Source organism: Cuculus canorus, chromosome 2, assembly GCF_017976375.1.
Source record: "Cuculus canorus isolate bCucCan1 chromosome 2, bCucCan1.pri, whole genome shotgun sequence".
In the NCBI taxonomy this organism is placed as follows: domain Eukaryota; kingdom Metazoa; phylum Chordata; class Aves; order Cuculiformes; family Cuculidae; genus Cuculus; species Cuculus canorus.
Genome location: NC_071402.1, coordinates 91,343,304 through 91,368,665, shown reverse-complemented (window position 1 = coordinate 91,368,665; position 25,362 = coordinate 91,343,304). Strand labels below are relative to the sequence as shown.

The 25,362-nt window shown below is 42.7% G+C and overlaps 1 protein-coding gene across 1 annotated transcript in view; it reads right to left on the bottom strand.

The window, feature by feature from the left end:
- Positions 1-25,362, bottom strand: part of BMP6 (bone morphogenetic protein 6) — a 96,731-nt gene that overhangs the window by 12,711 nt on the left and 58,658 nt on the right. The window contains exons 2-4 of the mRNA XM_009564178.2: positions 16,520-16,712; positions 3,789-3,937; positions 2,399-2,596 (exon numbers count right to left, since the gene is read on the bottom strand). Of these exons, the coding sequence (XP_009562473.2) occupies positions 2,399-2,596; positions 3,789-3,937; positions 16,520-16,712 (540 nt within the window). The remainder of the gene's footprint in view (positions 1-2,398; positions 2,597-3,788; positions 3,938-16,519; positions 16,713-25,362) is intronic.

Sequence of the window (25,362 nt, the reverse complement as noted above, 5' to 3'; positions counted from 1 at the left end):
GATGTGAATGGCCCACAGCATCTCAGTTCTGCACCCACTTTGGGTCCAGATGACTCGGGACACCCTCAGAAGAGCAAGGTATTCTTCAGGGTAACCCCCAGGCTCGTGTGCTGCTTCCTCCTGCAGCAAACACTTCCCCAGCCCCATCACGCATCATCAGGGCACAGATGCAGAAACCCACACAACTGAAAAAGAAAAAATCCCTGTGATCTCTTTAACACTAAAAATGCGTATCAGTCATCGGTGCCTCTTGGGCTATTAAATCAACCACTTCTTAAGGAGAACAGAGTCTAAGCATGTCACACTTAGAAAGGAAAATAAGCTGATGCAGTCATACTTAAATTCCCCTCCTTTCCCCCACCTTTAATCCACAGAGGCTCAACTATATCTTGTTGACTGCTGAACTGCCAAATTCCAGGTTTTAAATTAAAGCTGGCTTTGAGCTAGAAAAGCTCAAAAAAGCCTTTGAGACCACAAAATGACCAGCTATTTCTTTTTTTGCCCTTTTTGTCATTTTATAATTTTATGTGTGGTGTAGTCAAGAAAGCAGTGCCGTAAAAAAACCTTTTTTGCCCAATATATCTGCTCCCTCTGGAGCTTCGAGTCACATCATCTGATTTAACAGTAGTGAAAATTTGGTTTTGGCAATATGAAGCTTGCAGAGCTAAAGAGAAAAAGTTGGAGCCTATCCTGATTCTACTATCAGCACACAATACAGCAATGCAGTAACTAACTGTCCCAAAGCACTGTGAATTCATTAAAAATTTGGCTCTTGTGATGAAGAGAGCACAGCAGTGAAGCCCACCTGAGCGTGAGAATTGTACACTATCTGTATAACGACTAGGTTTATTGCTTATAACGTCCAGATGAATAAACCACCTAAGCCTCTGGCAAGCCCATTACATGGGAAAATAACCTAGTGAGCCCGTGATGCTCGCCTTTAAAATGACAGCTTGGAAACCCCAATTAGAAACAGAACCAAAGCTGGTCTCAGTAACTGGGACCAACAGACAGCTCCACCTCTGAGACTCATAGAGGGCTCTCATGCCAGATTAGATGGTAAATCCTCCAGCAAAGCCATGCTGGCACTGGCTTGCCCTCCTCAGGGAGGTCAGGCTGCAGGACTGAGTTATTCCTCCTGCCCTTAAAATCTGTGAAGTGACATTTCACACCCAACCAAGTCCAGCACTTGCATGGTAAGACACAGAAACCTACAGCTATGCTGCAGCATGCACCATAAGGACACACAACAGCTGCTAGCGGCCAGCTGCTGCAGGCATGCACTAGCCCAAAGGGCAAGTCCATCACCATGCAGGGCTGGAGCAGTAGGGCTGCACTGGCACATGGCCATGCCCAAAGCCTGGCCACCAGCCCTGGAGGGGCTCTGAAGCTGGTTCTGGCTCCCTGCAGGCCACCAGTGCCATGGCCAGCACCGGGCCACCTCAGGTGTAGTGTGGCTCACCCACAACCCAAACATGCAAGAACAGGGGACCGCCTATGGATTCACACTGGCTAAATTTCAGTAATGCTGGCTCATCTTCCCATGTTGTGTCTGGGCACAGACTGAGAAATACAGCTGCCTCTCTTCCTTGGGGTATAGCCATTTCTAGACATGGGAAAAGCAGGGAACCTATTGGAAATGAAGGGGGCAGCATAAGCAAATTAATCAAGTAACTTGGAACAGGCTGAAATGTTTGAGAGGAAAGAAGGTACTCAACGAAGGAAGGACTTGTAGCACTGCAACGCAGGGCAGAGTAGCTGGAAAACAGGCATGACTTAGAAGACAGGACACTCGACTTTCATCAAAATTTCAGAGTTATCCTGTAACCCGCAATGGCACTTACAAGGCTGCTGTACAACAACTGCAACATGCAACCTTTCAACGGCAAACAGACAAGTGTCTTTGCCTGCCTGGAAATGCACTTTACTGTGTATACACTGCTGTTCTCACAAGAAAAAAAAAAAAAAAAATGATTGACTGCTTTTCTACCAGGGCTTTCCCTAAGAAAAGTCAAAGACTCTGCTGGAAATGTGTAAGTTCAAGAGCGTAAGTCTCAGTGCAAGCAGAGATGGAATCTTAAATATTCCATTTTACGTGGTGTAATTCTACGCAGATACTGAGTACCAAACAACCTACAAGCACAAAATCTGGAGTTGAAATGCCTCAACACCCCTGAAATCCATGGTTGTAACGTCACACCAGGGTCTGGACTTCACTTGGATTCAAGTGGACTCCTGTAAGTCTCATTATGTGAGACTCCCTCTCCCATCCCCATCCAGGCGTAACCTGTTTCCCCAAGGAAGAACATCCCACTTTATGTCCTCCTTCTTGCTTTTGCACTCCAAAGCAAATCAAAACACTAGAAGCTTCCAGACAAAACAGGCGTTGCATGATTACCTGTGACACCAGACACTCTGGAAACATCCTGAGCCTGAGTGGAGCGGTTGCGACTCTGTTGCCTGCGCCTGCTCGTTGCTGACCTCGTAGTCCGAACATGAACTTCGCTCACTTTGAAGAAGGCCACCATGAAAGGCTGTTTGTCATAAGGGCCGTCTCGGCCTATAAGGCCTGCTTCTCCAGGATTTACGCTGAAACCTTGAAATCAAACAGAAGAGTGTTAGAGAAATTATGTCGGATTGCTATTTCCAGAATTGCGGTATCCCCATAGGCAGCATTTCCCTTCTTTTATCACGAAACACATCCCTCCTGCCATCATGACCTATGGGCATTTTTATAACAATATACTCCATCTATCCTGGACAGAGGCTCCACTGCAGCTCTTGGACAAGAGGCTCTTTGGTGCCCCTGTGGCATCTCTACTCCAGTTTAGGCATTGAAGAGTTATACAGATAGATACAAAAATCACAAAGTCCAGATGTGTTATGAATTTAGTTCTGCTGCCTGTGAAACACAAGAAGCAGAGACGGGATCAGAAGAAAGCAGAGGGCAAAGAAATGGGATCCATTTGTCAGGAGAAGGGACTGACATTGCACTAACATTTCCTGAAGCAGAGCAGTGGATGGCCCCTCTTGCCTCAATTGATCCCATAGGTGTACCAAACCCAAGCACGAAGCTATAGGAAGGAAACATAAGTTTGGAGACCAGTTCCTCTAGAGGAAAACTGTCACTGTCATCTTTCTGTTTACCTTCTGCTCATCTAGATCCTGTCCTTCCCCACCACTTGCCTTCCAACACTCAGTTTCACACTCTTTCATAGTCTTTTTTCTCCTTTTCCATCTTTTGAAGTTTCTGTGGGCTCTGAAATCCTATCATTGCAGTCATCCTCAGGAGGACCAGTCTCACATAGCAACCACATTGTTTCTCCAGCGCAGATCTCCTGCTTCAGGTTTGATGAGATCCAAGCAGCAACAGCAGCCACAGCAGCCCTGCCATAAGCCCACATGTGGAGGCACATACCCACATACCTGCCCTCTCCTTTTCCTCTCATCCCTAAATGTCACCCCACATGGACTCCCAGCTCTAAGCCCCCTTCCACCTCCAACTCAAGGACTGTGATCCAACTCCACCCCACCTTCACCACCTCATTCTGCTACTGTTCAGAGGCAGCTGACCTCACTCATAGGGAAAGCCATGCCTGTCATGGGGCAGCCAAGAAGCTGACTTGACAGCCCTCAATCTGTGCCCTCAAATGCTTTCTTAAAGGTGCTGACTCCCAAGAAGGCAGGGCACCCACTCCCCACATCACAACTGGACTCTGTTAGCATCACTTCTAGACAGCATCCAAGAGGTTTGTGAGGTTACTTGCATTAACTGGCCTGTAACCTACCATCCCGGGTCACCACGCTCAGCTGCAGTCCCATGTTGTGCTGAGGGTTCATCACCCACATGTTACTGGTGGCAGTGACATCAAACTCCAGCCAGCCCTCCTCTGAGGCCCACACCGCCCTTGTGTCCAGCAGAAACAGATCAGAGGCCCTGCAGAGAAGAAGTATAATGACAAGATTGTGATGTCTATGATCTTCTCCCCTGGTTTTCACTGTTACAGAAACAAGAAAACCTAAAATAAGTAGAAGTGATGTTAATAGCTAAGAAAAAAAACAACAATTCCCCAAACCTACCTGGTTTTATCCAGAGTTTTGTTATGAGATGCATATACTTTTCCATGGGAAATTCAGGATTACAAAGCTTTTTCACCTTTTTCGAGTCTGGAGGAAAGCAATCCTAGTCTTTAGGTCTGAACGTTTCTCCATCGGCAAAGGAATTGTAAGCCACTCTTCCTCCTGAATAACGTAATGCCAGCTCTAGCAGGACAGTGGTCAAACTACCAGCACTCCCAGGCATTCAATGCCTTTTATCAAAGGGGTCTCATGGTTTCAGCCCACCTTTCACAACACAGATCTAGCAGAATTGACCAAAAACCCCTAAAAATCACCTAACAGGCCAAAAATTGAACAGTGAAGGAAAATGAACCTCTAAAGGCCTCTAAAGGCCTCTAAAGGCATTCTACTGAGGCTTATTAACAGAGATTAGAGGAACTTCTTCCAAGGCTGTTGGTACTCAGTCTCCTTTAAGGGCTCCAGCTTCAAATGCTATCAAGTCTGTACCTTTTTTTGCAGCATCTAATGCCCACCAAAACTCAGTTCAATGAAATCAGCTGGAGGAGCACGAAGAGAAATCCCATGTATGTTTTCTAACTGTATTAGAGGCATAAATTTCACGTGCAATAGAGCTACAATTCCTATCCTTAACCTTTGGCCATAATAACAAAATGGATACCATGTGTCAATCCCATCTTCACCTGTCTTTCTCCCTGGATTTTTTTTTTTTCTAACAATAACTTAACAGAAATGAGAAAACAGGCTACCTGTCCCTTTCAGAGATCAAAGGTTAACTTCAGAAAAATAAGAAACATTTTGCCTGAGTTATATTTTATTTCTGGCCAACTGCTATGTCATTCTGCCCAGCAGCTTGGTTTGCATGAGATCACATGCGGAAAAATAAGCACTTAAGTATATTAGGGCTCCTCGTGCAGCTATTTTTACAGCATGGAGGCTTTCCTCTCCCTCACTGGTAGCTGCAAGCTCTATGGTTCACTCAGCAGCCTTTCCCACAGGAGTCTTTGCCACCACTCCTCCAATGGGAAGAGGGTTGAGGAACAATTCTGACCTTGACCTCCAACAGCAGCGAGTGCCTGGGGCTGGCTAGCTGCTACATGTTTTGGAAACCTTAAGGTTGAAAGATTTGGGCTTTCCCAGGCGGAGTACATAAACCGAAGTGTTGCTTAAAGTAGACCACAAACAACAGCTGCAGCCGAAACCACTCTTCCCCACTGCAAGTTTAAGAGAAAAATGAACTGCTAGGTCATTCCCACCTCTGAATACGACTTAGATATTGATGAATGATGCCTGAAATGGACTATATCTGAAAAGGGAGTTAGTTTCCTAGCACCTGTTCCTACCTTTCCCCCTTGCACCAATTGCTTTTTGATCTCCTGTCCCATCTCCCCTCCTCTAAGTGCCATACTTTTCCTGGTACTTGCGTGCTCCACACAGTGATCCACTGGAGCCTCCAGACTAAAGTAACTTTGGTGTTACATCCCCTCAAACCAAGCGTGCCTGGCTGCAGAGCCACTGGGAACTCTGTAAGGGCAAACTCTCATGAACACTCAATCACGTTGGATTAGTCAGGCCTACAAAAACATGATGAGGAGGCTCAGAGCTTGTATTTCCATTGCCTTGCACCTTGGGAAGACACTGGGAAATCAGAGAGCTGTAAAGCCTGGAAAGACCACATGGCATCACATATCATGCTTCTGAACTCTGGGCAGGACCACATACATTCATGTCACTCTTGAGAGATGTTTGCCTGACCTGATCATAGATTTCCAGCCTCAGGAACTCCACCATCCTTCTATGAAACTGAATGAGTTTCACTTGAAGCACTTTTATATTTTTTTTTTGTCTTTCCCTATAATATATAACTTAAATGCCACAACAGTCTCCCATTCTTATTAAAACATCTTCAGTCTTTCCTTGCAAGTCATTTCTTATAGATGTTGACTATTCCCATTGCCCTTTATAGAACTAACTCAGATCAAGATCTCACTGATGCTGAGCACATTAGAAGAAATAATCTCAGTGAGTCTCATAGACTACGCCTCTACTCGTACATCTCAGAATATCATGTTGACTTCTTCACAAAACTCATACTGTTAACTCCTGTTCACCTTGTGATCCACTATAATCCTTAGACTCATGCTGTTTAACTACAAAGGACCCAGTCACTTCCTAAGATGTAATTACATCACTGATTTTTATGTCGAAGAGCAATTCTTCTCTCTACCAAACCTCACTTTACGCCGCCCCCACCCCCCCCCCCCCCCCCCGGCAGACTGAACCTTCACTGTTATTAAAACACTTAAAATAGAGACTTGCCTTTCAGTGGGTCTCCCGCATCTCAGTGTCCACAAATATAATAAGTAAACTGCCTGACCAAGGTACAATTCCACTAAATGTGAATGCTCCTCTTTATCCCAGAATGTCACACTCACTTTGGAAAGATTTCGATTCCTTTGTAAAATGCATTAAAAGGGACAATTGGGTTTTCCAAAGCAGTTAACTCTTTGAAAAAAAGTTTCATACAAGATTGGGTTTTTTTACTCACATAAAAAGGAATCCCAATTATCTAACTGAGAGTCCTTAACCACTCCTTTATTTTTTTCAGGATAGAAACGTTGTATGTCCTTCCTCTTTTACGGACAAATTTGGCCAAGCAGTAATTACTTGAAAATTGCTGCCCAGAAAGGCTCTACAGGTATTCAGGGCTTAACAACATCTGGTCTTCCCTGTAGTCACGTGGCTGAGAAGAAATGTCCTTGCTACTCCTGCAAAGAAGCCATATGATGTCTGATCTTGGAACAGATATGGGGAAATCTCCTAGGATGACCCCAGGCGGAAGGGAAAGAATATCTAATTAGATGCGGAAGGGTGATGGATTTGCTGCAGTTGTGGGGGATCCCTGGACATACAAGGACCAGATGGAGAGAGTCGGGACAAAAGGAAAAAGTCTGCAGAGAAAAGGGAATAGAAAGAACATCTGGCCACCAGACCTCTGTGAATCAGGACGACTATTCCCATCTCTGCGCTTCTAGAAGTGGTTGGGAAACTACAGGCATGCTCCTGTACCAATGGCTCACGTAGGGCTACAACCTGCTACTGCTGCCCATTTGCTGCCAATAAACACGGTGACAGATGTCAGTGCTGTGAATCTCACACTTCTAATCTTGCCCCAGTGTTCATGCAGAAACATTGCCATACAACTGGACTCTGGTTTTACCCACAGTTTTGCTTTCTGGAGACCATGGAAAACACATTTATTTCATTCCTCTCCCACTAGGGCTGCAAAAGAAAGATGTGAAGCATGAAAGCTAAAGCTGCTGCATAGCCTTATTACCACTTCTTATGTTGGACTGTTGGCTGATTTTGGCAGGGATCATTTTTGCTGTCAGTATTTGCTTAGCAAGTCTACATTCTACCTGTTGCAAAAGCTGGAGAACGTGCAGCAGATGAGCAGGGGATTCCTGCTAGCCAAAGAGCGGCTCTGGAGAAAGTAAAACAAAAAACCTAAAAGTGGTAACTAAAGCTAGTGGAGCCAGTTGACTGTCACTTGTACATGCATCAGCTTCTCATTTGCAAAATGAGAACAATACCACTAGCTTCGCCTTACAGGCATGTCAAAAAAAGAAACAGTTTAGTAAGCACTTAGATAACACACTGAAGAGTGCTACACACAAGTAGATGCAAGACTATACACAAAGCAAAATCCAAAGAATGGACAAGAAGGTGAGAAACAGACCACATACCAAGGAAGTCACATGAAACAAAATATTGAATTTCTAGTCATTAAGTGATGACATTGATCCTGTGCAATGAGGCAGACAGTGGCCTTCCAAGAGAAAACACACAGTCATTTACACAGTCACATTAATGGAAGCATGTCTGAAAACTTCACCATTTGAGAATAACAGAGGCAAGACGAGACCTGAGGGAAACAGGAAGGGAGCAGGAAGAATGGGAAAAACTAGAAAAAGAAAGGCTGGAAGAAACGTATAAGCCAGCGCCATTGAGCATAGGGCTCTCTGGACAGGCCAAAGAAAGCAGAGTCAGTCCAGAGGTTTCATGCCCAAGCAATCCTGCATGTCAAAGACATCACAGGACCACTGACAGCTGCACAGCAGGACTTTCAAATTCAGTGTACAAAAAAGAAATGTCATCATCAAAACAGGTAGTTTCTTAACATCCTCTCTTCCTAAACCTGCCTCTGGGTCTTCATACAGTGACTGTCACCTCAGCGTCACTATGGTGTCCAACAGTCTCATCTTCATTTTCAGTGTGCTTAACCATCTGGGTGAGTTTAGTTAATGATTTCTACAATAAAGCTGCTGCAGACATAATATATATTAACCTTAGATTATTAAGGGGAAGCAAATGAATGGGAGAAACTCAGACAATGCACAGAATCAACTTTCCTAAGAGAAGAGAGGACACTAAAAGGGAAGATGCAAGTCAGGGATTTCCAATTCAAAACAGGACATCTTTGCTCAGGATCAGGGCCCCAAAGTATTGTATCAAGTCCCAAGAAATAAATGGGAGTGTTTCCATGCCCTTCAGAAGACTCTGGAGGAGAAGAGGGAAGCAAAGGTCAACAGAGAAATCACAAGTGGCTGCAATAAACAGAAAGAAGTACACAGTTTACCAGAGAAATATGGCCTGTGTAGTTCAGAAGGGAGGATTTAGCTCCAGTGCCCTCAGAAAGTGAGCTGATTTGTCAGATATAAATATCAAATATAGTTACTATTCTTAACGTTGGCATCCCAACCACGTACTCAGGGCATTAATAGGAGAAACAGCTTGCATTTAATTTCAGTGCTTTTCCCCCTTTTAAGATAAATATTTTGTTAACTGAAACCTCTATGTAAACCTTTCAACCAAATGTCTCTGGGTGCTAATTCTCTTTAATTGAACACTAATTAGATTAGAATTTAGTCAAATTAGTAACCAGGTCAAGTGGTTAATCTTAGTTACTACTTAGTGAAATGTTCACATTAAAATAATTTCTCTGTTCAGTGTACACATTACAACATGGAAATCTGCTACAGGAAAAACACCAAAGCTATAAAAAGCTAAATTTAAAGAAGCATCTGTTGAACTAGTTGGTTTTTTTTTCACTTTCCCACTCTCCCTGGCCTTCTTTCCCCAACCAGGCTGAAGTTTTACCAGGGAGACAGTGAGAACAAACAGAAATCTCACCTTCAAAATGACCAAGTTAAAGGTCTCTTATTTTAATTACAGGTCTTGGAACAACATTTTTGGCCCGACTTCAAAGCTTGCAATTACCCAGGTGTTTAAAGGATTGTCACGCATCAACAGCCATTTACCAAAGCATTAATTACTATAAGTCTCTAAAACTTTCCTCAGCTGAATCTTTTTGTTTACTTTTCTTCAAAGACAAGTTGACATAATAGTCTAGACTGCCTAGCAGCAGTTTCTCAAAAAGCAATTTTGCACAGAATTGTGTAGGATTTACATTTTAATTAACGCACTTTCTAAACACTCTTCTGCGTACCTCAGGATCTGAGTCTTTAGTTTGCACTGACATCAGCTTTCTGTAAAAATTATCCTGTGTATAGCAAACTAGCAAGATTATTTGCTCTTATACACTAACAACAGACTAATAATCACACTCACAACTGACTCAGTCTCAGAGTTGAACAGAGCTCCACATAGATAAAAGTTTGAAAACACGGCCTTTTCAAAGAAATCAAAGCTTTTTCTTTTCTGTAAATCCACCATCTTGCAGGAGATGTAAATGCCATGTTGAATTTAAAAGCGTTTATCACTTATAGACCAGACTGTATGGGGAGGTCACACAGCATGAAGTACTGCCAACAGATGCAAGACAAAACCTTACCAACTTAGTAGGTCTAAATGATCATTGCTCCCAAGATTTAAAAGCATCATACAAAATTTAATCCATCAGCACTCTCTCATGGAGAGCCCCAGGCAGGGGAATGCCAGTACCTGGAATGAGTTGCCATGGAAAGGCAGTCTCTATCATTTTATGAGAAGAAGTAAGAGTCAGTTTAAGTGTCCTGAAGAAGCTAGACCATCTGTGGGTCAGAGGACAAGGAGGAAAGTGCATGACCTATAAAAGCTCCTTAGAAACAAGGAAGAACTATTAAGAACTGTCAGACTCCAAATGAAATTACTTCCAAGAGGAAAGACCAGTAACCAGGCCCTCATTTGCAGGCATGGACAGCCAAGGAGGAAAAAGCACTAAATGGAGATGCCAGTACAATTTGGAGGGAGTCTACAATGTGGCACAGGCAGAAGAAAGCCATTCTGGACATGGGAATGCACCAGAAGGGACAGGCAAATAAGCTCACCTTTTTGCTGCTCACTTATCAGCCCCACAACACCACTGCTCTGTCTGATAAAAACTCTCCTGCACTGAAAAAGCTGTCCTGTTACACTGGAGGTCAAGTCTTCAGGGGTGGAGGGTCAAGTCTTGTAGACTCACTGGAAGAGTAGCAGGGCGAAACATTGGTTTCAAGGCTGCCTCTGTCAAAGAGTGGAAGATCAGAGCCTAGACCTAGAGGATGTGGTCTCCCTGTGCCAAGCCTGCACAAAGCTTAGTCTACAGGCCCATGATAATCCCCAGCAATGTCAACACCGATATCTGAGTGCAAAGGTGCCCCCTCACCCCAGCTCAAGATCTTGAGCTTTACAGCTCTGAGGAATGAATATTTTGCCAACAGAAACAGTGAAAAAAAGAAGAAATCATCCCAAATCACAGGGATAGGAAATGTATTTCTCTTTTCCTTGACTGCAATTTAATGAGACTATGGGGTATTGTAGCTGTAGTGATGGCTACAGTACTACACCACAGAGTTCAAATGCAGTTTGAGGCATGAAGACAGAGGAGAAGGCAAAGGTCTAGTATTCACCTCTGTCTTTAAGAGAAAAAAATAAGGCACTGGTATGGTATTCTCTAGCTTTTTGGTAGAAAAAGACAGCTAATCATGGAATAAGTAAGTTTCATCCATATTAACTTTGACTCTTGGGCTACTAAAAACCCAACCACCCTAAACCACAACAAATCACATGCCCACAGCAGGGGTTGAAATGAAATGGGGACAGGCGCTTCTCTATAGCATCATGGAAACAGCTCTATCATACACAAATACATACACACTATATACAAATCTGACCCCAACTTGAAACAGATTGATGCTAGCTTTGTCATTTGTATTACACAACCCATTCCAAAACCCAGTTGAAGACGGTTATTTATTTTTTAAGCTATAAACAGTGCCGGCAAATCAATTTGCCCTTTAGATTAGAAGCTCAGATCACATTTGTATAAATATCCTGTTGCAAAGAGGAAGACTTTATTACCACTGCAACTGGCAGCTAAAAACTGAGTGCCTTAACCCTTAAGGAATTGTGTTCAGTAGAAGAACAACATACTCCCCTGGCAGTAGTTCTGCACACCTATGTCCACAGGTGTCTTATCATGCAGGAGAAATCTTTCTGCCTCGTATTTCATTCTGGGTAAAAAAGAAACTATTCAATAAACTTTGACCATTAAAGTTCCACTTCTTCCTTTGATCACTAACACAGACCACTGTGTTTTTCATAGATCAGTTGCTTGGACAGTGTGGGAGTGTTTAGAGGTCTGCATTAGCAGGATATTTACACTTGAAAACATACTGATGATCCAAATCAAGTACTAACATCTTTGATCAACCATAAACTGCCTTCCTTAGTCCTGACCTGACACCTCTCTGGGTGAGAGCAAGGAAGTTTCGAGAAAGAAAAAGAAATTAATGAGCTGTTTCCAGGGTCAAACTTATTTCTTCCCTTTCCTCGCAAAGGTCTCGCTTATGTGGCAATCGACTCCCAAGAGGTATCAGAAGTCACAGAGGACTTTGCTGGTCCTTCCAGCAAATCCGTGCCTATAGCTTAGAAACAAATCCATGTGCAGGGCTTAGCTGTGCATTGGTACCATTGAAGGGAGGAGAGTTGAGGCTGATGCTTAGCGACATGGTTTAGTGGTGAACTTGGCAGTGTGAGGTTTCTGGTTGGTCTTGATCTTAAAGGTCTTTTCCAATTTAAACAATTCTAGGATTCATACTAAATGCCCCCTGAGACACAGCCAAGGTGGGGCACGCACCTGGAAGCTGACGCCACTTGTCTTCCTAAACTGGTGCTTTGGTAAATCTGCACATATCAAAGGAAACTCTAGGAGGTCAGAAGCAGAAGGTCAGCAGCATCCGGCAGAGGTATTGCCCATTTTCCCTCCCAACATCAGCCCCCACAGCTCACAGCCCCTTTCGAAAAAACAGAGTTATCCCCCCTCAGAGCAAACCAGACATCACCTCAGCCTTGTTTGGTGAAGCCTCTTTTCCACACAATCCAAAATGCATACTGCTGACAGCTGGCCACAAGCTTGACTCACTCTGAGGATTTCTTCACAGCATTCCACCAACAACTCCAGCAGTTTGCGTTATGACAAAACGTGGCCATTACCTATGGTTTGGTTATAAAACAAAAGCCTAGTTTCTAGGCACTATTATTTTTACCTTATGAAAGGGTGGAAGGAATGGGGAGATGAAAATATTACTGACACAAGTGAGTCAGTATCAAAATGTTTTCTTTTTTAAGAGAGAATGTACTTAGACTATGCTGTCTTCAATGTGCATTTCCCTGCCTGGAACCTGCAAGAGTACTGTTTTCATATCTCTGACGGTTTTGAGCGAGGAGAGGGTCAAATTTCTCCCTGAAAGTTATACTATTTCAGTCAACGCTGACCTCTGATCATTTGCACTCTCTTCACATACATCCCTATCTAGAAGGCAGTTGCAAATGGGCCTATATAATCCTTGCTTTTAGTCTTGTCTACAGTGGAAAAAACTAGTTTGATAATTCAGTGACTGCAGTAACTGGCAGAAATTATAGCCTCAGGCTTGGTTTTGTTTTCAGCCATCAGGGAACAGCCAGCATTGCCTTGTGATTCCATGTAGCAGCACACACATCTGGGCTGGAGTCACACTTGGGCTTTTACTGTCCAGATGAGCCTTTTTTTTTCCTTTGTCAAGTAATACTCAATTAAGCCACTTCATTACATTTAATCGGAGCCAAGGGATACATCCAGATCATGAGTATTGGTGAAGATTTGTATTTACTGAATCTTTCTCTTATCTTTTACCCTCCCAAACCCATTTATTTGAGAGGAGCAGGCAGGTTTCTTTATTATTTTCTTTTTCCTCAGAGGTGCATGTGGCTTTTCTCTTGCAGACTGCTGGCTTAAATCCATACATCCCAACTGCCCTGTTAAGAATTATTTGCACCCAAAAGTATTTTATTAGCTACCAGTAGTTGCCTCAGACAATAGTTAACCTCATAAAAGCCAAGACTAACACTGTACTTTGAATTTTCTTTCAAGACTGGCAATGTTGACTGAACAGGCACTTTCTGTGGCCTTCAGAGATGAATTTTCCTGACCAGAAGGAATATTTGTCAGCAGAACAACATGAAAAAAGGTGCTACTTCAATTGCTATTTCACCTGCTAGTTCACCAGCCAGACTGCAAGGTCTGTACAGACTCTTCCTTATGCAATAAAATGTCATCAAATGTCAGGAAATATCAGGCTGTTATTCAAACCTTTAGTCCAAAGGAAGTGTGACAGCTTTTTTTAGTTGTTTGGTTTGGGTTTTTTTAAGTCAAAGGCAGCTGCTATTTTCTGGCTTGTAAGATGCTTGCTAAAATGCAACAGACGCCTTACAAGTATTTAGCAAGTTCCTTAAAAAAATAATTCTTTTTATTTTTTTTTTTTGTAATTTAACCTTCTAGTGTTCTCAACAGGAAAAGAAAACATTATATTCCACCTTAATCCACTGAGACAAAAGAGGGAGGAAAAAAGCCCTTCGTATTTCCCCCACCCCAGTAAATGCAAGTAAGTGAATTGATGATCAAAACCCTCTCATAGAATATAGCTCCTTAAAGCATATCAGAAGAATCTGAGGCTTTTTTCCTCTCCATGCAGAGGTATTAGGGAACAGCTAACAACCTTTTAGTATTTGTTTTCAAGAATGCTTATACGGCTGCATGTTTCAACCTATAGCAGCAGCCTATGGAGTCAGAACCTCAGCTGAAAGTTAACATTCAAGAGTAGCTTTTAATATCTTATTTTAACTGTGTTTTAACACCTGTATATATTTACTATATAAAGGACAATTAGTACAGATTAAAATTAATATACATACACTTTTATATACCGATACGCAGAGAGAATACATATATATGCAAGCATCTATACACAAGCACACATTTTCTTATGTTCTTTTACATTTTGCATGTACACGAAAGAGCCCTTTAAGCTGAAAGAAAAAAGGGCAGAAAAGGACTTATCATTTTTACAACTGAAAGAATCTGTGAGCCACGTTTTGGCCATCTCTTCACAGATAGTGTGACAAGTCCAGCATACTCATCCTAAGCACAAGTTTCTTTAGCCAAACGTCTCTCTCCTTCCCACCAGTGAAAATAAATAAATAAAGAAGAAAAAGAAACAAAAAGGGAGCCTTGAGGGACTGGGTGAGTCAGAGGCTAGTAATGAACTGCAGACACTCATCCCTGGGTCAGCAGTTCACGCCTAGCCCATGTTAGGAGGGGTGGCAAACTGCTGGCAGTCTGGACCTAGAGGAAGCCACTTTATGATTCCCAGTACCAACAGTGGGATCCCCTCAGCACTGCCACCAGCTGTGGCAGGAGGAATATCACAGAAGGGAACTGAAAGACCAGAAATACTCACCAGCTCCAGAGCGAGACCACCCTGGTGATCCCCATCCAATCTGCTGCCTCTGCTCCATCCATACAGAGGTCTCTAGCACCCAGACAGGTCCAACATGTGCAAATGCCAAGTGCCCAGTACCGAAGGACATGCAACGTAGCTTCACAGCACAATCTGACTTTGGCATGATATTTGAAACAAAGATAGGAGGTGCCAGCATCATTGCTGTATGCTGAACTAACAGCAACTTTTGGAACAAAGAGTTTGCAAATTTGTTAGGAACTGAACACATTAGGGGCAATATCCTAACTTTCATTCTCTTTCCTACAATGCATTATTTGCCTGCTTACTTTGCCCTGAAAGGTTATATTATATATAAAAGTTAACAGTACTCCTTACAAGAGGCAGCCTTAGTTAGACCTGACATAGTCTGTGTCCTGAATGGTGACTAACCCAGACCAGCATATCTATTGCTTCCACAGACATTTGGCAGAGGTTTTCCTCCACCTCCAGAGGTGGGATCTCTACTTGTGAAATCTTAAATAGACCATCACTTACTACTTTTTATTCAATCTGAACAAACAATAGAGCTAACACCTATGAAATCCGCATGACTGTCTAGACTTCCATCAGCTCTTCAAGTGCTGTATGTTACCTCAGGAGGGATACAAGCAACCTGCAACTCGAAGTGCAAAGGAAATGCTGACCCTTCAAAACTAACACCTTCTTCCTTATCGCTTACATATCCAAGTATTTCCCTCCATTTCCCCAGAGACCACACTTCCCACAGAACAATCATTAACTACTTGATGTTGTCCGCACAACAGCACACCAAAGACAGATCCCCCAAATGGTATCAATGGAAAGAATGAAGAAAGAAGGATCAGAAAGGAAAACATCCAGGAAACCTTCACAGGTGAAAGTAAAGGGAGATTTCTTTAATCACTGTTGTTTCTGATTTGGTTATTTTATTGCCTGCAACAGAGAAACAGTTACAGTCCTGACACATTTCAGGAGAAACACTGTAACACTTCTGTACCACAGCATTACTCTGACATTTAATTGATCATCTATTTCCATCTTTTTGCCTCGCACAATTCCTCCCATCAGAAACATTACCTTTCTAAAATTAATCACTCCATTTATACTTGTTGGGATTTATGTCAGTTTCTATTTGGCTTCTCTCTCTTTTGCCTCTCATTGCCACTGGGAAGCCCAAGAGTGATTTCGTACCTGTGGTCAGTACAGTGAATTTGCTTCTGCTTTATTTACTTTAATATAAAGTCCACTTGACAGCAGGTTGAGTCTGCACTAATTACCAGGATTTTTCACACGAGGTATGCTTTTTATGTTGCTAGTATTAAATAGAAAGGGGACATGTGTCAGTACACAAGAGCAATGCCAGCATAATAACTTTAGTTTAAAAATCTACTGCCTCACGTCAGATTCTAGCTCTGTTTAAAGACAACACAAAGTCTGCAGCTAAGAGACATCCTATGTTACAACACTGCGGACTTTTCTCTGTCTGAGGTCCATTTTGCACTCCACCGTGTCCACTTCCCACGAGGAAAAGACCGCGCAATAACATAGCCCCATTAACATGAACAAACCAAATATTTATTTAGCAGTCTTCTCAACATGAATACACAAGCTCAGTCTTCCCAGGACAGCGGATGGTGGCACAAAGCAAGCCCCTTCTTCCATACCTGTTCTGATGTTCCTGCAGTACTTGGTAAATGCTGATGAGGAAAGTTTGGTTTTTAAAGCTCCCCAGAACGCAGTCCTTGTAGATCCGAAACTCAGCAGCTGTGACCGCCTCACCCTCAGGAATCTGAGACAAATTAAACTTGAACTCCTTGTGGTGCCGCTGGTGAGGCGTGAACTCCTTGTCGTACTCAACTGTAGACAGGAAAAGGAAAAATAAAAGGAATCATGACTAAAATTTAACAACAAAAGGTTTCAAAATGCTGCCACCTGTTCCTTAAAAAAAACCCCGAAGAATCCCGGGTTTTTCTCCAAAAATAGCCTTGACAAGTGCCAGGAAAGCTTATGCAGCTAAAGTGTTTCAAATACAGTACTCAGAAAAGATATATGTTCACTTTCTCTCGGCAACGCCTTTGAGATCTCCTATTTTTTGGAGAAAAGCCAGCTTTGACACGTGAAATAAGACTGAGCATTTTGCTCCTGTGTGAAACTCTGAAGATGCGACTGCCCCAAGCATTTTCCACCTGTGGATCTCCATGTTGTTTACAGCATTTCCTTAAGCTTCAGACCCTTCTTCCAACAGAGGAGATGATTAGCTCCATTTTGCTTTAGAATATAAAGGCACAGACAGAAGTAAGTGTTAGGATCAGGTCAACTGATTTCCTAACTGTCCTAAAACCTGCTGTTTTCTGTCTCAAGGGTTTGTGCATTAGCAATCGGACTGCCTTTTGAGCGGAAAACAATTAACACGACATTTATTTCGAAGGTTAAAGTTAACCAGAGCTTCTCTTCCTTTCGCAGAAGCTTATTTGAGAATGAGAGAGCTGCGGAGGAGTGACCCCTTTTGGTTTCTGGCCTCAGCCCTCCTCAGGTTCACTACTGGATATAGAGTTTAAGAAAGACAAATCAGAATCCCTCGTTTTTCAGATCTCAGAATTTGCATTTTCTCCGTTTGAGGCTCCTTTTGAAAAATCTACTTCTAGTCCCACTCTTGTATTACTTGATTACACCTTGGTTCAGTCTGATTTGCATCTATTGTTCATTATTTCTCCTAATTCTCTATCAGAAGTTGCTAAAAATATTAATATATTATATAAACATACAAAATCATACCTTTGTGGCCCAGAGGGAAGAAAAATAAAACCAAAAACTGTTCCCACCAGTGCAACTGATGGAGTATATGTCAGTGATGAATAAGTCCCCATTATATTATCATTAGGGACATAATTACATTCAGAGAAGGCGGCAAGGGAAATACAGATCCAGTTTCACGTCTGTCTTTGCACTCACTTTTTGTTGCTTAGCCTACTGCCCCTTAATACATCAAACTGTAAAGGCGTCCACACCATTACCCTCACAACATCCCATGAGGTAAGCAGCAATCCCCATTTTACAGCTGGGATACTGAGTCACTAGGAGAGTGACTTGTCCAAGGATAGGCAGCGTAGGTTCATGGCAGAGCCAGGAACGACAGCCAATGTGCTTGAGGTTCATTGCTTTACCCATAGGTTACCTCACCAAAGAGCAGATACGCTTCCTGGCCACTGGAAACAGCCCACGGTGATTTTCCTCACTACCTTTCCCAACTGCCTGTTCCCCCTCATACTCTAGACCCAGCTCCATCTGTCCTCTCCCTTTCCTTTGGCAGCCCTTTTATGTGAGCTGCCTCATCTGGCTGGGTCCACGTCCTGGCTCCCTGTGAGACAGTTAGTCACATCCTTCTCTTTGAAGCTCGCTCGGAAATCTTTTCACCTCCGCATGACTGCTGCTGAGCATTTTGTGGGACACCACATTTGGAGACACTGCTTTAAGAGCTGCCATAGGGCAACCAGGCAACCTCACAAACTACTGTTACAGTCAGATGTCACTGCCAATTTTGACGGTCTCACATTGCATCTGTCTGAGTAGTTTGGATGCCAAATGACTGACAAACGTGGGTGACCGAACCCTACGGTTTCCAGAAAGGACGTGGTAACACCCAGCATCTCCATTGGAGATTGCACCATGGCAAAAGATGGTATCGTTCACTTCCAGTGCCATTTAGTAATTACCTTGCTGGCCACCAGTTATTGGCAAATCAGGCTTCCATTTGAAGCATGTACCCCTGCTTATAATTGGAAATGACTGGCAATGCTGGACTGGTTAGCGTGACTAATGTGCACGCTCTCCGAGAAGGGGCCCGAGCTGCCTGGTTACTCCCCACCCTGACGCAAACACCGCAAGATGCACTTCCCAAAACAGAGTGGCCACGTACTTTCAGAAACTCACAAACATCCAGCCAACAAGAAACCATGTTCAGCTGCTTGCAGCAGAACGACATGCCCAACTTGGCCTTTTTGAGGATGTAATTAATGGTGAGAGAATGTCTAAATCCACAGGTTTGGAGAGACACGCACATGAAGCAATGATTCTTGATTTAGAACTTGCAAAGCCCTTGCTCGTGGGTACAATGACCAGCTGAAACCCACATCCCCTCCCACACCATCACTGGGACAAGCTGACCTGCAGGCAAGATAAAGTGAGAGAGCTTCCCCCCAGGCTCACAGATGAGGACAATAAAGGAGGATGAGGAACGGCAAGGGAAAGGACACAACCACAGTGAGCAGCAGCACCCCATCAGGGTGCTGGGAAACTAAAATTAGACCAGAGTGCAACAGTTAAGGGAATATTCGACACTTCTTGCCAGCTATGGCCCCACGTCAAGATGCGACATGGCCTCTCCAAGCACATGACAGAGAGCGCAGAACTGTCCTCCCCAGCAAAGGGCTCAAAATGAGCCCAGGCACCACCTTTTGTTGTTCTTTTCTGACTTCAAGTCAGCTATAGCGGCCTTACTTCAACTTGCCTCCACTACAAAATACACAGTTTAAAAGCAATGTAGCCAGACTCTGGTCTTTTAAATCAGTATTTACTCTTACCTCTCTTCTAAAAGGCGAAACGCAAGCCACAACAGGGAGAAAAACCGACCAAAACACGACACAGAGCATCGTAAGTAGCTGCAGGTAAAATATTTGACACCGAGTACCCTTTTCCCATTTGTAACTTGCCTGATATGTTTACAATAGTATTTTCCTGTTTTTTAAAGCTTTCTTCCTTTCTCCCTGTCCTTGTCTGAATACCTTGCACCACCATAGAAGCTGACTAAACTGATTACAGGGGAAACATTCAGACTGATTTTGTTATCAGGCTTGGCAGAATCAACAACCTGAAACACACAAACAAGGAAATCTTTTTTAATCCTTCAGATTAAGTAATTTAGCTTCTTTGAAAGGCACATTCAGAAAGAAATTCAGTTAAGTTTATGTTATTCTCCTCAGTTGCATCCCTACAACATCACAGGATGGAAAAAAGCCTACATTAAGCTTGTATGAAGCAAATATAAAAGTTTAACGAAGTGGAAAGTTTTTATGGCTTTCCAGAAAAGTATCTTCCCATGATACAATGGAGGGTGGTTTTTTTTCTTGGTGGGAGCGGTGAGATATTTAAGTTCTATATACTCATTGTCACCCCATCAAGTTAATAATCAACTGTTTTCATTCAGCAAGACAGCTTAAAAAAATAAAATGCCAACAGTTCTTCTCTTGGGGGCTTTTTACCCCCCTTGGAACTCTTCATTTTTAACAAAGAAGTCAAGCTTTAGAACAGTAAAATTTGGACAGGCCAGATCTGAGCTGCCAGTTCCCAGGATTACCCAGTCTGTATTGCTATCGCATTACAACGCATCGGATGACCTCGTATTCAAAAGGCAGACAGTGCATGCCAAAATGCAAAGCAACTGCAAAAAGGACAAAACATTTCTCAAGCTTCTTTCCAATTATTATTTTTTTCCCACATGAATTCGTTCAGGTCAGTCTGATTGGTGACATGTGAAATCCAAATCTAATTTCTGTCCGAAGATGGACACATGCACATCCCAGCTTCGTAAAGCCCTTGCAAAGAAAATCAGGCAGCTCTCAGCTAGGGCAGGTTGAGAGCAAGCAGCTCTGATTGGTGCTGGCCTCCCATTTCCTCTCCTCAATGCTGGCTGGAATGCCAAGACCAAGACGGGAAAACCCAGGGATTGTAGGGTCGTTACAAGAACTATAGCTGTATAAAATTAAACCTCATGGTCAGAATACATTATCCTGAACATTACTGCTGATTTTCTGGAGAAGCCTCTCAGAGACTACAGATCCAGGCACGCGAGGTGGGAAAGGAGATGGCAAACAGAGGCTTTAGCCTACCATGGACACACATCCTCTGAAACAAAGGGATTGTCAGGTCCACCATGCAGGTATCTGCCCTCATCCTGGCTGGGGCTTCATCTGCTCCTTTGCTTGCAACACAAAGGAGAGACTGATCTGTGGACACTGGGAGTACTTGTCCCTGAGTTTTCATTACAGCGCGTTTCTGAGCACAGCAGCTGAATATGCACAAACAGTTAACAGAGAAGCCTGCTAGTAGCTCTTTACATTCCCCTTAACAAATATTTTTAAATGCTATACAAACACAACACTATTGTTGAGCAGTTAAAAAGGCAAGAATGCCAAAATTAGGGTTACTGTGGTTTTGAATTTTGTGTATTCTAATTCTAACCCAGTGTTGCAATAGCCAATTTCAGCACAAAATGTCCTTGGTTTAAAAATAGCATAGTGCTTACAATACTTGTTACTTTAAAAGCACTGCACCAAAAAAAAAAAAAAATTAATTAGGAAATTAACACAATGCATCTATTTTAGTAACTATACCATCCTACTTCATTTGAGTGTGTCACATACACCTTGGACCAAAGGAAACTCTAATGACAGTCATGGAAATAAACTCTCCTTGTGTGGAGGAATTTTTCAGCATTTCTTTTTGGATCTAAAGTAACTGGTATGAAGAAATAGAGGGACAACAATCTTTCCCAACTAAACACAATTTTCACTCAGACCAGTAGCACCAAGTGTCAGGATATTCAGTGTTTTGCTCTAGTTCTCAGCTGTTGAGAAAAGTGTTAGGTCAGGTGCTCAGGTGAGAATTTCAATGATGGCTTAAGAAAGTCTCTAGCTAATAGTCTAGGAACTAAAGCCAAAAATACTGACACACATAATCCAGAGCCCGAAAAGTAATGTTTTAAAATAAGTTGTCTATATAAATAATTGTAATCTCCACAACAACTGGGCTTCTTGGAGGGGGAAGAAAAGCAGTGGGGTCACCAATGATGAGCTATGATTATTTGGGATGGGACATTCTGCATCCTTCCTGCCCCTAGCAAGGCTGAAACTTCTGAATAATCTTTTGCACCCCAAGACCACCTATGATGACTTGGTTTTGCAGGATCAGGGCAACCGTACTCCAGCTAAAGCAACCAGCATTCATAGCGTGCTTAGGCAAAGTGAGTTTTGCACAAGCGTTCATGAATTCACTTTGAGTACAAATATAAGCCACTCCTATTCATTTATTCTCAGCCTTCATATGTGACCCCCTCCCTAATAAAATAAGAAAGCCCCTGAAAACTAGAGTTGTTAACAGGAGATTCACCACCATAGCTACATAGCAGAGGCAATTTCTCCATTTTACATCATTGATTTCTAAATTAAGTCAACAGCATTTATCACATCTGGAGCAATGAAGCAGTGGATTAAGCCTTGAATGCTTTAAACATTACCACAACTCCAGCAGTCCCCTCTAATAAAAGGACCATATACATATATGACTGATCTACTGCTGTAACCTTACAGCTGCCTCACCAGATTTCTTCCATAATAGTTGTTCGCACAGGACAAAAATGATGTAAGCTTAAAAAAACCCCTAAACCTTGGTCACAGTTGCTGTAAAAAGAAGCAAAAGGTAGTAAGAATCAAAGTATAGGGCAGGACTAATTTAGAAGCTAGTAGTAATTTTATAAGACTGTCCATAGTGGGGGAGGACAGAAGACAAACTTTCAGACACACAAGTCTGTCATACATCCAAGCTGAAGGATGTCCAACTTCAGTGCAAGACTCAGTCTTCATTTGGTTCTCACAATTTTCCTATTTCACAAAAAAAAAAAAAAAAAAAAGTGTTTATCTAGGCCATCAGACACAGGGATCTATGCAGATGGGACCTGCAGCACATCCTTTTTACTCTGAGAAGATGCCTGGGATCTGCCTAAAGTTTCGTCTGTATTTTCCAAATCTATCAGGTCAACCTGAAAAAAAGACACCTTCCAAATAGTCCCACCTCACTGGCAGATTATTACACCTTGAAAGTAGCGTTACTATTAAAAATTAAAGCTGACCTTCGTTACTAAAATAAGCATTATTTCCTAAATGCTCTGTAAAAAAAAGCGAAGAGTACAACCCAAAGAATACAAAGTACCAGTTTAATGTCTTAAAATGGGAACAACAGAAGACTAAAAGGCTTCACACTTACTTTCTGCTCGTTAACAGAGAAACAGAAGTTAAGTTCTACTGAGTGGAACCAGTGCAATGACCCACCAGCAGCAAAAACGTATGGCTTCTGGAAGTAGTGAGGATGCATCAGGGAAAGCACCACTGCAGTCTGTTTTTCACACTTAAATATAGTACGTGCCACTGTCAGTTGGATACCAAGCTAAAGAGACATGCGGTCTAACCCACTGCGGTGACACGCTAAATCCACTACTGCTTAGAGACAGGACTGACCACTTTTTTTGTTACAGTAAGGATCCAAAACAAAGCAAAACCTTTCCATTCTCTGAAGTAAGATTTATTAGCATACAATTTCACAAATGGTAAGCAAGAAAATTATTTAAAATAGAAAACGCAGGTAAGACATTAGAATAAAAGATCTGAAAGCAAAACCTCCCTGCCCAACACGTGCTAGGGTGAGGGAGATCCTTTCTTCCCACCTTGCTATCAGCACAGTGACTCCAAATACCTTCCACCATCACAGCAACTCAACACAGCCTCCCAGGATCTCTAAGACTGTTTCCTTCCATTATCCCAATCATGACAGATCCATCCTTCATATCAAATGCATTGCCTGCTGCTGCTGCTGCTGCCACTCTCTTATGTGTCAAGTCTCTCCCAATCCTTCCCTCTGCACTCTCATCTGATAAACAGAATGAGCAAAAATAACTAATTTCAGAAAAGGAGCAGTTCCTTTGGTTTCCAGACATGTGCCTCAGATTTGCAGACCAAAGTTTATTCTCATACGTAAGAGCATGTAAAAACTCACCAGACATCAGTAATGATGATTAAAACTCTCGGTGATAAAAAGCAGCTTTTAAACAGAAAAAAAAAGTCAAGATACTTACGATTCAATCTGGTATTGCACATTTGGTTGATCCCTTTGGGTAAAGCTGAGGTGGTCTAGAGTCAACAGCTAGCTGTGCTACCATAAATATAATGCAATTGGAAGTTAACGCCTAGATAGCTTAAAAATAATAAGATTTAAGGCCAACAAACTTCAAAGGGGTGCTTTCTTTGAAAGAGCTATAATATCACATCCGGGCCACCACAATATGAAGTGGATTTATTCCACTAACTTCAGTGGAGCAATGCCAGTTTACATCCAGTGAAGACCTGGCTTTATGCTCGATATCTGTGAGGGCCAGAAAAGAATGACTCAGAAAAATAACCCATCATTAACCCAATCCCAATGTAATTACGGACATTAAATTTTCACAAAAGCAAACATAACACTATAGAAGATCTTCAGAGGAGGAGGACCTTTTACTTTTAGATGAAAAATATAACTGAGCTCTTCTTTGTTTCTTTGTGTTGGGAATCAAACTGGAATCATCTTGTAAAATCAGATTAAAATAGTTGCACAACAGCTTCCTTTCAGGACTCTTGAACCAAAGGCAGTCTAAAATCAAAATAATACACTAACTAAATATATAATACCTGTGGGACATCAGAAAGTACTAAAAGGCATTTTCACAGTATCCACAAAGATGCCTACTGTATGTGTAGTAAAGCTTTTCCATTCTGCACTGGGAGGCAGGCAGCGGTGGGGACCAGCCTTGCTCCAGCACATGATGGGAAAAGCTAAAGCGAAGGCAAAGAGGAGGAGAGCCCTGGGTAGAGTGTTCTGGGGGAGCCTAAGCCCAAAAGGCTGACTGTAGGCCTCCGGCATCTCCACCACAGGCACTCACTTCTGGGCTTCCTGTGCTGCTCCCCTAGCAATAACAGCTAGGGGAAAGCTGCAGCTGCGAAGGCCACCACCTCCTTTGTGCTCTCCCCACAGCTTCTGAACACAAATGTTAGCAAAATCAGTATCTTCTTTCCATATGCTGGCACATATGGCAGATCCCTGCGCTGAAAACAGTGTTGTATCTTAGGAAAGCAAAACATCTTTCTGCTTAAGAGATGCCAAATTGCTTTATCAAAAGCACTACTGTTTGCCTTTTTGTGGCAATATTAATGCAGTTCCCACTGAGAAGTTGATAAAGACCCTGACTGCAAAAACATGCCTCTGGAAGAAGTGATCTGAAGCTATTTCTGTATCGAGTTTTCAAATAATTTATGATTAAAATAATATTATGCTTTCCAAAAATCATTCCTACTTCACAGCCAGGTTTCATGCACACAGACCCAGCATCTGGGGAACTAGGGGATGCTGTTGTCCTGGCAGCAGGGACACACGATAGGAAGTGTTTTACAGCTACACACATGGAGGGAAAAGGATGCTCCTACTGTTCCTGTTTACTCCCTTGGCTCTGTGTTTTCTCCGGTGTCTATGCCCACACTCTAACTACCCAGGACACTCAGAGCCACCCGTGGAAATCTGCTCTCAGCATTTCCCACCTTCCAGGCTCACCACGGGTCACGCTGTATTTCCTGCTGGCGTGGCTGCCAGCACACAGCTCCCTGGAAGCGCACAGCTGCCCCAGGTGCACTGACTGGGTCTGGAAATG